Source organism: Mchenga conophoros, linkage group LG6 (genome assembly GCF_057382185.1).
Source record: "Mchenga conophoros isolate Kocher_MC1m ecotype Shallow Benthic linkage group LG6, M_conophoros_male_GT1.1, whole genome shotgun sequence".
NCBI lineage: Eukaryota > Metazoa > Chordata > Actinopteri > Cichliformes > Cichlidae > Mchenga > Mchenga conophoros.
This window is the reverse complement of record NC_140531.1, coordinates 17,612,897-17,626,536: the sequence shown is the minus strand read 5'-3', so window position 1 is coordinate 17,626,536 and position 13,640 is coordinate 17,612,897. Positions and strand designations below refer to the sequence as shown.

Genomic DNA, 13,640 nt, shown 5'->3' with positions numbered 1-13,640 from the left:
GTTTGCAATATTGTTTGAGTTTGATATAATGATGCCCTTTAGTTTTTACAATATGCCCTCTGCTCAATATAATATACATACACATCCTCACAACTTAATACTCTTAAAGAAAACTCTTGTGATAAATATTACCGGCATCTGAAAGGGGATTTTCATCCAGGCCTTTCATGCACTGCATTTTCAAGTCCCTATTTACTGTATTTAATCATCTTTACAGAAAAGGCTTAGCTAGGCCTGTGACGGGTAAAAAACAACGAAGAGCAATTCATGCTCGATGCTATTTTTGCTGAAGAGAAACGGTAAACGATTTCCCTCGCTTTGGCTTAGCTGTAATTGTGAAAGCAATTTTTGGATAAATCCATTTACCTCTGATGTATTTAACAAGTTTCTAGGGCAACCATGTGGCGTTCCCTGATTTCCCTAACTGTTTATTCTGTTATTATTATTTAGATATCTGTTTATTTTAAAGATCTTCACAGAGCTGCATAATCCTCTTCCCAGCTGTGAGAAACAGTCAGACAGATCATTTAACTTTTCTGAAATATGTGGATGTTGACATTTTCTCCTTTCAATATCATCTAATTTTGGATATGGCGTGTATGTGAGTGAGTTCACCTGCTGGTGGGTCAAGTGTTGGCGCTCCTCGGCTCTCCTCTCTTTTGGCTTCGACCCAGGCGGACAGTGGTTGTGCCTGGGACCAGGTTAATGAGTGGATTTGCTGCACTGCAGCGCACTGTCCCCCATGCTGATGTGGAGCAGCTGAGCACCACAGTGGCCCCACACTGCTGCAGAGCTATAAATCACCCACAGTCAGGCCAGGCCCAAACAGAACAGCCACCGCTGGGGATGGACAAGAGCACTGAGAGAAGCAGCGGAAGAAATGAGGGAAGAAAGCAACTACGGGAGGCGAGGGGGTGGCGTGGGACGAAAACGTGAGCACAGCGCTGTGTTCACCTCCACCTATGTCCACATAACATCCCCAGCCATGTTCTCCCTTAAGGCTATCTCTCCCCCCACGTCTACTAGTGCCAACGTAACCACTATTCACAACATCCTCTCAACCTCCAGCCCCTCCCCAGCTGCTCCCTCTAATTGCCTTTATTAACGTCTCTATGGGAGCGGCAGCTAGGAGCAATTTGCTCATTATGTGCTGTATTAGCACTGGCCCTGGGGCAGGCATGGAGCACAGAGGGATGCCTGGCTGAGACTCCTGCTCTCCTCTGCTGCACTCTCCCTTTATCAGGACCCCTACCTCAGTCCTTCAGGTCGGCCATAGACTTGTTGGCCCTGACAACGAGTGTAAAGCACAGCTACTACTGCAACAGATAAAACTACAGTCAACGTGTGACTGTGCAGAACCTGCGCTCACTACTGTAGGTACAGGTTTTACCAAGAAAAGAAACGCATAATGGCTTGAGAACCTCTTCACGGGGTACACACACAAAAATCAGCTCAAGATGGTGACGTTAACTAATTAAAGTTTTCCTTCTGATTTTGCTATATTGTATATCTAAATGTTATATTTAATGGAATCTGGTGAAATAAAATTAAATTGATCGGTATATGTTTAGTTTACACCAAGCACATTTTCCTCACAAAAAAATCACATTTGAGTAAATAAACCTTTGAGTTCATATATTTCAATTGCATTTATATTATAATGCTGCGTGAACAAGAACATTAATGCTGGTATCGTGTTGTTTTCATGGAAATGTGACTCCGTGCTATAGTGTAGTATGCCAACATTACTGTATGTATAAGATGTCCTTAGCCTTAATCTGCATTCTTTTTGATGGCCAGCAGGGGGTGACTCTTCTAGTTGCAAAACCAAGTGATTGTACAGAAGCCTGTGGTTACATGAGCCTACTTCTCTTTTGATTTATGACCTCACTAAACGCTAATTCTAAGTCTAAATGTTTCGTTTTGTTCTTTATGGTTGAATTAAGAATTAAATAAACTATAAATTGTGCAATATTCCAGTCAGAGACGCCCCTTTCTCATAGTGTTCAAAAAAACAAGTCGTCAGCGGCTAAAAATCCAAAAATCCAAAGCGGGAAACCGATGGATTACATAATGCTGACCATAATTTCAGTCAGCAGACGACACTATGGAATCTGTGGTGACTAAGCTGCTCTGTTTTATTTGCAGATCTGCCACAGCAGCAGCCTCCTGCTCTGCTCCTGGATCGTCAGGAGAGCGTCAAACTGCTGCTACCAAAGCTACTTCTGACAAAGAAAGGCAAGAGGAAAGGTAAGACAGGGCTCTTTGCTAGTTTCTTCTCTAATTTCGTAATTGCAGTTGGCCTCTCTTCCGTGCTGTTTTGTCTGAATTGTTCACTATCACGCTCGCATCATGTTTGAATGTCATGCGGAAAAATTCTTTCGCTCTCTTTTCCTGTTTTAAATCACTTCCTCCGTTACTAACTCGCTGCTCTTATCTTGCGTGTCTCAATCGTCTAGCATCAGCGCAGCTTTTCACATCAATATTTTCCTTCTTTTTCTTTTTAATGTTGTTCACTCTTTGTGTGATTTGGTTACCTTTGATGAATTGAATGCCACACAAGCATTGGCCATAGCAGCAACCTTCTCCTTTGTCAAGCCTCAAATGGTACCTTGAGAGAAGTGGATGGGACTGTGCACGCAATGTCAGCCCATTGCACTGATCAATTGCCCTGCCTGCCTCCAAATAAATGCTCAGTTCATTCTCGGTGCCTTCAGATGTTGCTGAGGAGTATGCAAACAGCGTGGTAATTCTATGGGCAATCCATCAATGTTGTTTTCATCGAAATAAAAGTCTTCGTTTTTCCAAATGCGGTTCCACATGAGTGCATTCTTCCAAAATTCTTCTGAATTCAGGAACTTGGCTGAGCATTGTTGTATTGACAACTCTGTGACCACAAACTTTTTTCAGTTTGTATATCTTCTTTCTCCTTTCTCATCCTACATTGTTGCCTCTCTGCAGAAAGAATATGAAATATTTATCAGGGCATCATGCGTTGAAGGCACAATTTCTACATGGTAATGTTGCTGGCGTTCGAGATAACACTTTGCAATGGTGGGCAAAACAAGCTTTCTGTGGAGACGGTTTTTATGTTTTTGCCAACCGAATGGCATAAATACGTCTTTTTACTAACCTTTGCGGTGCGATGAATATGGTTTCTTTGACGGCGCTCTTTTACATCGGGCTGATTTAAAATGCAGCTTCTGAGCTCACAAATGGGAATTTAAAAGCCGAAGCGCTGCGGAGGGAGATTTCTTTTCTACCTGTGTTTGTGTGCAAACCTACTTTAGAATCCCCCTGCTACTTTTTAATTATCTCACCATAGATGGTTGTCTGCTGCGCAGACCTGATGTGTGCTTTCCTTTTTGGCTGTACAAAATCTGCTGCAAACAGTGCTGCATCCCATTGTGTCTGAGCACACACACACGCACATGTGCTTGTAGCTGTGTTTTGACTCGCTCCTTGGACTGTCTAGACTAGAGATAGGGCAAGACAAGGCTGTGTAGTGGCCCAGCTCCTCTCTCAGTACTTTTTTTTCTTATTTTCCAACCTGGCCCATTTCTGCTGTTTCAGGCTAGTGAGTGAATGAACAAGCAGGCCCCGGGCCCAGATTGAACTGTGCGGTAATCCTTCCCAAAGCTCCGCCAGCTCACTGATTGCCTTCATTTTTCAGTGTCACCAGCAGGAAAGCCAGGGCAGTGTACCCATGTGAGGCTGAGCACGACTCTGAGCTCTCCTTCCACGTCGGCGACATATTCAACGGTGGTAAGTGTTATCGCCTACACCAGTCGCTCACTCAGAACCAGCCCTGGCATATTGGATTTGGAGGAAAACCGAACAGCCAATCTGATCTTCAATTGAACGGAGAGATGAGACAAGGAGGGGGGAGAACAGGGAGGGCTGCGCAGGAGACACAGATTTGGTCTGTGGTGTCTCTGAGTCGAAGCTCAACTGAGCTTTAATCACTCATAGAGGAAATGAGGATTTTTCGAGTCCCTATTTTTTATATTTTTGTGAGAACCCTCCTTTATGAGACACAGATAGTATAAAGTGTATATACTGAATTATGTACAAGCAAACCTGCTTGTGGAGATGCTTTTGATATGACCTAAGAATTTATTGGTTGTTGTGATCACGTAGCTTTACATTTTTGCACTGTTTGAAATGAGTGCAACTGTATTTTAGTGTTGGTGTGAGGAGTACATGCCATTCAAAACATGATTACAGTAACAACACTTAATTTATTAGAAAGTGGATTTATAAGTATTAAGAAAATAATAATATTTTAAAAGTCAGATTAAACCATCCTCTGTTTTATTTTTCTCACGTTTTAAATAACTATCTTGTTGAAGTTGTTTTTTTTGGATTTTAACATAAATCTCCAGTGATCCTGTTAAGAAAGTTTGGGCACATTCTGTACAGCTTTGTTTACTATCTGTGTGTCCTTCAGCACTTAATCTGGCTTCAAAGGAGGCGACTGACATTGTTACATAAATGTTACGTGCCGAGGTTTTAATCAACTAAACATCTACTTGCTGTGTCTTCAAAACCCTTGACATTTTGCTGCACTTCTATTTCTAAATGTATTTGTGGTCTTAAGTCAGCTGGAGCATAGCAGATGTGCAGAAGGTCAAGAGGTCTGACTCTTTACCAAGTCTGTGTATATGTGTGAAGACAAAGTTGACATATATTGATGTTTCCTAACCCTTAAAATTAGCAGAACATATCTGCATTTCTTATTTGCTTATAATTTATTCTCTTCGATTCTTCGATTCTTAGCCACCTTAGAGACCTAAAGTTTTTTGTTGTTGTTCCATTATACTATACAATATATAACAGTTCAAAACATAGTGGATGCAAACAGCCCTTTAACAACAGTCCTTGCACTGGAAGACAGGTCCCAGGGGCGGAGACATGGGGTGGCTTTGGCAATGAAAGCCTGAAGTCTTGACCCCCCTCTAGCCAACCCACGCAGTCAGTGGTGGTGAAGGGGGGGGGGGCTACATTCACACTAAAAAGAACTGGAGTTATGTCCAGTTTGTTTTATCTTTCCAGCAGAAAGTTTTTGCAGAACTTTTCTCTGTGTTCCACGTTTCCATATTTTGAACACATTTTAGCATTATTTTAAAAGCATGAGTACGATTGAAATTGTTCTCATCCTATGAGTTTTATTGTAGTTTTTCAGTCACGCGACTGCTAAACACGTGACATTAACTTATCTGACATTTTGGACGTGTCACAATGTACGGTCAAGTAAACAAGGCCCCAGTCACACAGATCTAGAGATCAGTCCATGACCATCTGGCAACCGACGATTGTGAGTGGAAAATGTGTGTTGCCTCCACTTCCTTGCGATTGTGTTAGTTGCTAACAGATTGCTGTGGTGGCTGGTGGCTTGCATGGAACATGCCCAGCTTATCTGCAACTACTTTCTGCTTTTATTTTGGAGGCAACATTTTCTGTTTCCAGTTTGTATTGCACTTTTTCCAAGTTTTACTGCGACTTTGCTAGTAGTTACCTACCTTAGCCTACCAAGCACACTAAGGGCAACAATATGCTAGAGACTAACACGATCACAAGCAGGTTTTTGGTGCAACACCTTCCTTGCAATTGATTCCATCAAGTGTTGGTAAACAGCTGCCAGAAACCACTTGTGAACTGGTTAGAGGTTCAGTGTGTCTTTTATATATATAATACACATTCAAGCTTCGTCTTCCGTCATACAGCTTCAACTCTCCCTGGTGTCTTCTCCTGAAAAATGAAGAAATAAGCCCAGAATCTTAGTTTCTTCCTCTTCTTGTGCAGAAACATCAGGACCAGCTCATCATCACTTAATGTCAGCTTAATTTTTTTCACGGTGCATTTTTTAAAAACTAATTTTCTGGAAAAAATGCAAGGTGTTTAAAGTGTATATGTTACACAGCAAGTCTGCATCTGGAAAATTTTGAATTTCTTGTCACTTTTTTCCAATGCGCTCAGTTTGAAATGGTGCTATGATTTAAAAATGAATGTCATGTTGTTTTTTACAAGAGCTGACATGAGGGATTGGGTCCATAACCTCATCAGGAAAATGCTCACTCAAGTCACAGAGTAAGAGACCTGAGAGGCATGTTTTCATGGACTTTTATTTAGCTGGGCTTTTTTTTTTTCTAGCCGCAGCTGTCGCCCCCTGCTGGTCGTTCAACTCATCGGTCCCCAACCTTTTTTGCGCCACGGACCAGTTCATGTCTGACAATATTTTCACAGCCCGGCCTTTAAGGTGTCACGGATAAATACAACAAAATAGAACCAGTACTGTTACCAAAAAACAGAAGATTTATTCATAACACATGGGAAAAGACACAGGGAAACCAAATTAACGATAAAAATGATTAAAAAATAACACTAAAAACCCCGAAAACCATGAATTTCATACCTGAGCCTCAACTCTCGCTGCCCAGTACCAAACGACTCACGGTCCGTGGCCCGGGGATTGGGGACCGCTGGTTTAACAAACATAGATTTAAAGCTCCTCTGCATTTGCTTCCCTTTTCACAACTAACTGTTACACCACTCATTATGCACTTCATTTAATGCCACCACAACTCAACAGATAAAACGTATATGGTGAGGTGACGTCAGATACTAGATGTCACAGAGATCGCAACAATTGTCTTTGAAATTCCCATTCTGTTCAGGAAAAAGTGAGATATTAGTTTCTATTTCACTTTAGCAAGCCTTCTAAAAGCGGGCTGTTTTGCTTTGAGGTTTGGAAATGACTTAACTTGTCTATACCCATATGAAAGTTTTTTTTGTTTTTTAAGTTCTTATTTCTTTCAGTTTTGAGTAAAATGACTAAACTGAAAGGGCCGAAAGAAAACAAAATGACCACTGGATTTAAAGTAAATTTGTATGGTCTTTTTTGCAGCCTGGGATTTGCTTTCTGACATATCTGTCCTGCTAACAGGGTCACAGTGTAGTTTATTGTAACTGAATAATCGCTGTATCCTCCTTTAAACCTCTGCCCTCCACACTCTCTTAACAGTGTACTCACTGGAGGCCCAGTGTCCTCTGTCTCTCTCCCACCCTCATCCCCTCCCATGCTGTTGTTCCCCCCCGTCAGTGACACTGTGTCCTCTCTTGCAGTGACCCAGTCGAGGGAGCCGGGCTGGCTGGAGGGGGAGCTGGAGGGGAAGAGGGGCCTCATCCCTGAAAACTATGTGGAGATGCTGTAGAACCAAAAGGAAATATTTATGGACATTTCATCACGTTCGCCGAGGGAAGTATGGGAAGATGCACGTGCCTCGATAGCCTCGTTCAATCGAAGCCCTGAATTTTCTCAATCAGTAATGACAACACCATATGATGTTATTGGTGCATTTTTGTTTGTTTGTTTGTTGCTGGCAAGTAGACTTTACAATGCATTTGCAAGCATGTTTATGTGTTTGTTCATTTTAGCCAAGTGTTCACCTGATTTTTGACAATTGTAATTGCAAAATGGGATTGCACTTCCAGTGCTCTGCTGTATATGAAGATGCTGTAGCCTCTATCCAAGGAACTTAGCAGAACCAGAGGAGAAGCGTCTCTCTAAGCGCCCTCTGCCCTGTTATACATGGTATCCATGAGCTCAAAGTCAAAGGGTGATCTTCAGAAACCACAAAGTAGAATGACAGCACTCAAAACCACTGTAACATTGACCCCCTCACAACCCGCCACAGCCCTTGACATTGATCCACGCAAATTTGTTTGAGATACCCTTTGTGCCTTCACAGTCAAAGCACCCGGTGTAAACATGCGTACGGGTATGTATGAAAACGATCGGGCGAACTTTTCATTTATACGCTTTTGCGATGTTCTGTTCTTTTGAGAATAGCTAGACATGCAAAAGGAGGCACACTGCTGATGTAATTGTATTTTGTGTAATTGGCGCATTGATTGCACGTTTTGTTTTGTTCTTCTTCTTTTTTCTCATTTTAATTTACAGTGCCGTATCGTTGCTGCCGAACTTTTTCAGAAACGCCTCTTAGCCACCCGATGGAACCTGTTGGGTTAAACACTAACACCTGACAATCAGCCGCAGTCGATTTCAGCAGGTGATCGAAAGTGTTTTTCTTCTCAAATCCTCCGTCTGGTTTGTTGTTTTTCGAGTTCAACGTTACTCAGGTTCTTCAGAGCAAAGGAATGAGACACTCCCAGAAAGTCTGAATTTTGACTTTTATTAGTTCTTTATTAACTTATCGGAAATGTGTGTTTTATTGTGAGCGAGACCACGAAATGCAGTACTTTGAAATATTTGTACCGTTTCGCATCCATCGAGTGTACAAAGCCCTAAAGAGTTACAACCAAGTATATTTACTGCGCTAAGTAATGGATGGGTTTTTTTAGGTTGTCATTTAGATTTGGTTTTAGCATGTGCGCACACCATAATACATTTTATCCTTCAGCTGTTCAGCGAAACACTTTCATTTGTCTGAGAGCTTTGGTTCAGCTGATTGTTTGTGTTTGCAGCTGAGGTTACAATAATTTAAGACAATGATTTATGACGTTTGTAAAGGTTCTTGGCTTTTCTCTCTCTCTTTTTTAAAATTTACCTTTGGGTAACTTCTTGATCAATGTTAAACAAATAAAGATATCTATTTTTGTTCTTTCACTGCATTGCATATTCTCGTCATGAAAAAATACGATAAATGATTTATTTAATTTTTTTTTTTTTTTACAAATTAAGGTCTTTAACAGTTTCTTTAATTATTGGACTAATCTCACAACAGCCTATTAAACGACACACATTTCATGGCCGTATTGTGCCGACTGAGAGTTATAACGAAAGTTTGCCGTTTAGATCTTTGTCTGGGAAATGTGCAGCTTTATTAATGTGGAACGTGTGTGGTTTTTTTTGCTGATTCATCCATTGTGTCACTGAAAAGGCTCCCAGTTTCCCACAGAGTCTAAGAATAAAATGATGAAATGCGGATTCATCCTGCAGCCACTTCACATACACTGAACCCTGTGGTGTAATGTAATCCTTCCTCTTTATATTGACCTGTGCTGGGCCCCTCCGACTAAAAGCTACTTCCAAAAAAACTTTCCATAAAGGGATTAAAAATAGATGTTAATCTTTTATGGAGGAAAAACACACTAATCCACCCTCCTCACCACTCCCTGATCCATTAACATCTCAGCCTCACGCATGTTAATTCTTAGACTACATCTGTGTAATTAACACACCAAATGGCCTCCAGACCCAGAGCTTCGGCCTCTGTTACATAATCACCATCAGTGCACCCCCTGCTACACTCAGGCCTCCAGTGAACGGGCTGATGCGCTGTTTAGCAGCGTAAACACATGCAGGCTTTGTCCATTTAAAGAAAGGTTTTTAGTGGTTTTAGTGGGTGACACATGTCCACCAGCCCCCCTGAAGCAACTGTAACATTAACATTATGAAATGAGGCATAGCTAATGAGATGGGCACAATAATCCCTCAACTACCACTACCGCCACCACCACTGCCACCCACTCCTATGGCTCTTCATCATCTTCCCTCCAGCAGAATACTGCTGAATCATAGACGTGCGCCCTGCCTGCCTCTCACACTCTTTGGACTGTCAGTCAGAAAGCATGCCATGCTGCAACGATCTGCCTACCTATCTCTCTCTCAGTAGTATTTAGGCTCATCTCTGCTCCCTGCTGCCTCAGCCAGTGATTCACTGAGGCTCTAGTAGTTTCAAAATCAATTAAGCTCCATTCATTTATTAGTTCTCGTCATTGTGTGAAATTGTTGAATAGGAACAGCGTTGGGCTTTTCATATTTGAGGCTTGTTGAGCTGCCCTCCACTGCCACTTAAGATTGAGGTCAGCCTACCTGTGCATGCATTATTCATTAGTGTGCATCAGACTGGGGTGATGTATACATCAGTGTCACCATGTCGACTTACTTGATGTGTGTGAGTAAAAAAATCCAGATAGATGTGTTCATTTCTCACATCCCAGCCCCCCACCGGCTGTGTGCCAGCTGTCCTCTACCTCCCATGACGCAGTGTCCTTCAGCCCCCAAAAAACACACACACACACACACCGTGCCGTGACTCAGCCCAGATCAAAGCAGCGCAGCAGTTTACCTACAACCGTGAGAAAATGGCACAACTGCCTTAATACTTTCCTGTGTCTCCATCACGCTTCACACTCGTAGACTCGGTGTATTACCGGGGCTGAAAACTGAGTGGGAATTTGGAGGAAAGTGAATTTCAAACATAAAGGAAAGAGTGTGTTTTCGTGTGTGTGCGGAAAGGGGGTGGGGGACTCCTCAGCTGAGAAAGTGGGCCACAGAAGCCGCCATGTGTGCGGGTGCAGCCGTGAAATCAGCCTGATCCAATAGATTCTGTTTATCTGGCACGACTACAAGTGAAAGCAATTGGAAATCTGGGGGAGATTTGGAGAGGGCTGTGGATTCACAGAGAGAGAGAGGGAGAAGGAGGAAAATGAGCAAAAAAAAAAAAAGTAATACTGTCTGCTCTACAGTCTGGCAAAGCAGGCGTGTTTTCAGATCAGCCTTTAACAAGGTTAATGGTGATTTTTCTCCACAGGCGTCGTTTTACTGTAAAAGGCTCACGCTTGCCCGCTGCCTTTTTGTCATTATTCACTCTTCCCTCTTTCTGTTTCTCTTCATCTCCTCTCCTAGTACCTGCTGATGCTTCTCTCTGTTTTGTTTTCTTTACCTTATTAATATCACCGCCCACCAAATGCAGCTGTTTCAAATACATCCATCAACTCTTATAGTTTGGGGCAGGGGTATCAAATACGAGACCCAGGGGGGCAGAATCGGTCCGGCACAGACCTTTTCCTCCTAATAAAGATCTTCCCCTTGGTCATTTTTCATTTTTTCTTCTTGTTGGTCCAGAGTAAAAATGTAGTTTAATCACAGGACAGGCAACTACAAGCCAGAGCTTTTTATGTTATGTTGCACATTTATTTACTTACAATTTCAGTTCAACTATATATTAACAGAAAGAGTGAATTTCAATGGTCCGGCCCACTTAAGATCAAAGTGGGTTATATGCATCCCATGATGTAAACGAGTTTTCTAGCTTCTTCTCATTGGTACAGATTTCATCGCACACGCCTTTAAAACACACACACGCACACAGTTGCACACAACCCATAAATTACAACAAATGCTTCAATTTAATGTTTTTTTTATTAGAATCTTGCAATAGTTTGCAAACACAAGTATGGCAATATCTGCATCAAGATATACAGTAGTAACTGCTTTCGAAGATGTTTTATTGGTTTATAGTGAGGGTTGTCTACTGTATGTTTGCTGAGAATTATTATACAAAGCATCTGAGTAAAAAAGTCAATTTTCAAATTGGAAAAAGAAAGAAACTAAAAAAAACAGGAAAAAAAATGTTGTATATATTTATAAGAAAATGCACTGCCATGGCTGTGGAGATATGGCTTAGTCTCTCTACACCCGAATCATTATTGTGAACAGAGAATGGTGATGATGGGACTCCACGTACAGTGACTCCACCAAAGTGTACTGTGACACTGCAGTTAGAAAGAAAAAAAAAAACCAGACAAATATCCCGAGTTATCCCGAGCCGACAGGGAGGGAGTTCATTTAGGACAGCTTTGAAGATAGAGCCGCTCCCCCAAGTACGGGGGTAAGGGTTGATTTTATTGTTTGCAGTGGGCGGTGATTGATGACCATTAAGTAAACAATACATTAATCTTGCTCCTCCGAAGCATTGCCTCGACACTTGGGGGAAACACACTTACAGTCCCTTTTAGCGGAGAGTTAGGAGATGAGATGTTTTGATACCGCTCTCAGTCGGCTGTTTTAGAATTCAATTTCCCCAAAATTTACCAGACTGACTGTAGACACTCTCACATCAGCCACAATGCAACTCCACCACTGATGGCGCCAAAGCCCTTCAACAAATGCCTCCACACGTTGATCCGGGCAGTTATTTTGAATTTGAATGCTCACTGGGACATTAAACCTCCATAAGTGTTTAAAACGAATTGCAGAATCTGCCCCTAAATAACATTTTAAAAAGGTTTTACTTCTAAAAATGATGCTTCTACCGTGACCTTTGCCGTTGTGCGAGTGCCAGGTCTGTCTCCTCTCCTATTATGCCAGCAGTGGCTCATATTCAAACACTGTGGTCTTGAGCCCCACCTGACGGCGCCTCAAACGACACCATTCCCTGCTATTTCCTCTTGTTTCCAGTCTTTATGTTCAGCCTAAGCAGATTTCTGATTTCAACACTGGAGTGACGCTCATCTTCTTATCTAACTCTCTGCAAGCAAGCGAACAAGTGCGTGTCCCACTAAACTATATCCAAAAGTATTTATCTAAAAAATAGCCAGCTCATATATCTGGAGGACGATAAAGGAGATGGAGCTTGATAACAACATCATCTTTGCATTTTTTGATACTTTTAATTTGAAGGTCCAGAAGAAAAAAAAAAAGGGGGGGGGTCATAATTGAAATTGGCTGGATGGTCGGGTAAACCGCAGCTTCTCTCAGTGTGTGCACAAAGCCAAAAATAATGTTCTGTCACATAGCCGCAGTTTCAATAGTTTGTGACTTCTTGATTTTTATTGTGGTGCTCATCAACAATTACCGCCACGGATTAGGAAATCATTTCAACAGCAACAAGGATCCATCACTTCATACATCTCGTTACAAAATAAATCCTTTTTTAAATCGTGGTTTGTTTGTTTTTTCTCTATGAGTCGGGGAACAACAATGCAAAAAGTAAAAAACAGAAAAAAGATGCAGAATCAAATAATTTTACTTAATAAGAAGATAATAAATGTTCTCTCTCTAACATTCAGGTAGTAAGTTCCATAAGTCTCTCACGATGTATGATACATTCATTTCTCTGTTTGGCCCTTTGCCTGGTGCCAACCCCTTTCTTGAAATTCTCCTCTGTGATCCGACACACAGGACATGGCGAGTGGGAAACACACATTAATTTTTTTTTGTTTGTTTGTTTTTGTCATTTTTTTTCTCGAATATTCCAACAAGATGGTTAAAGTAGAAATGTTTTATACTACACTCAACATAAGGACTTGCTGTATTATTTACAATATATACTGTAAAACTGTAAATCAGGTGAGATAAAAAGGCACAAGTTTCCCTTTTTTTCTTTTTAAATACAATGTAAACATCTCATCAAAAAGCATGCAATAACATTTCATTTTACAAAAAGGATATCGTTTTTAGACAAAGTACTTAAATATTGTTTTCCAGCAAAATATAATTCTCTCAAAAATACTTTCCCATTCATCCTATGAACCTTTAGACAGTTTATTTTTTAAAATTTTGAATTCTTGAAAAGAAAAAAGAAAAAAAAAAGACAAGAAGCAAAATAAAGAAACAGTGACAGATCAGCGTAAGGGCACGGCAAAGATGAATCGGGTACTGCATGATAATGACTGCGCAGGAGAAATTATTATAAAGTTTATGGCAAAACACAAGAATCCTAGCCTTCAGGAGTGAACCGGGCCCACACACACACCAACCTCTTTGTGAATTACTGAAAAAGGATTCGGATTTGGGAATGACAAAAAGTTCAAATACCCTGCTTTGCTTTCCTCTCCCCCAAAAATACAGTATCGAATGACAGTCGTGATCCCAACAATGCCAACCTCCA

At 41.3% G+C, this 13,640-nt stretch overlaps 1 protein-coding gene across 2 annotated transcripts in view; it reads left to right on the top strand.

Moving 5' to 3' along the window:
* arhgap10 (Rho GTPase activating protein 10) overlaps positions 1–8,629 on the top strand; it is a 51,495-nt gene extending 42,866 nt beyond the window's left edge. Inside the window, exons 21-23 of one of the 2 annotated variants that reach the window (XM_085276551.1) lie at positions 2,149–2,250; positions 3,674–3,765; positions 7,126–8,629. In XM_085276551.1, coding sequence (XP_085132677.1) covers positions 2,149–2,250; positions 3,674–3,765; positions 7,126–7,214 — 283 coding nt within the window. In that variant the 3' untranslated portion in view covers positions 7,215–8,629. The remainder of the gene's footprint in view (positions 1–2,148; positions 2,251–3,673; positions 3,766–7,125) is intronic. The other variant, XM_085276552.1, reaches the window with a different exon arrangement.
* The last annotated feature ends 5,011 nt before the right edge of the window (positions 8,630–13,640 follow it).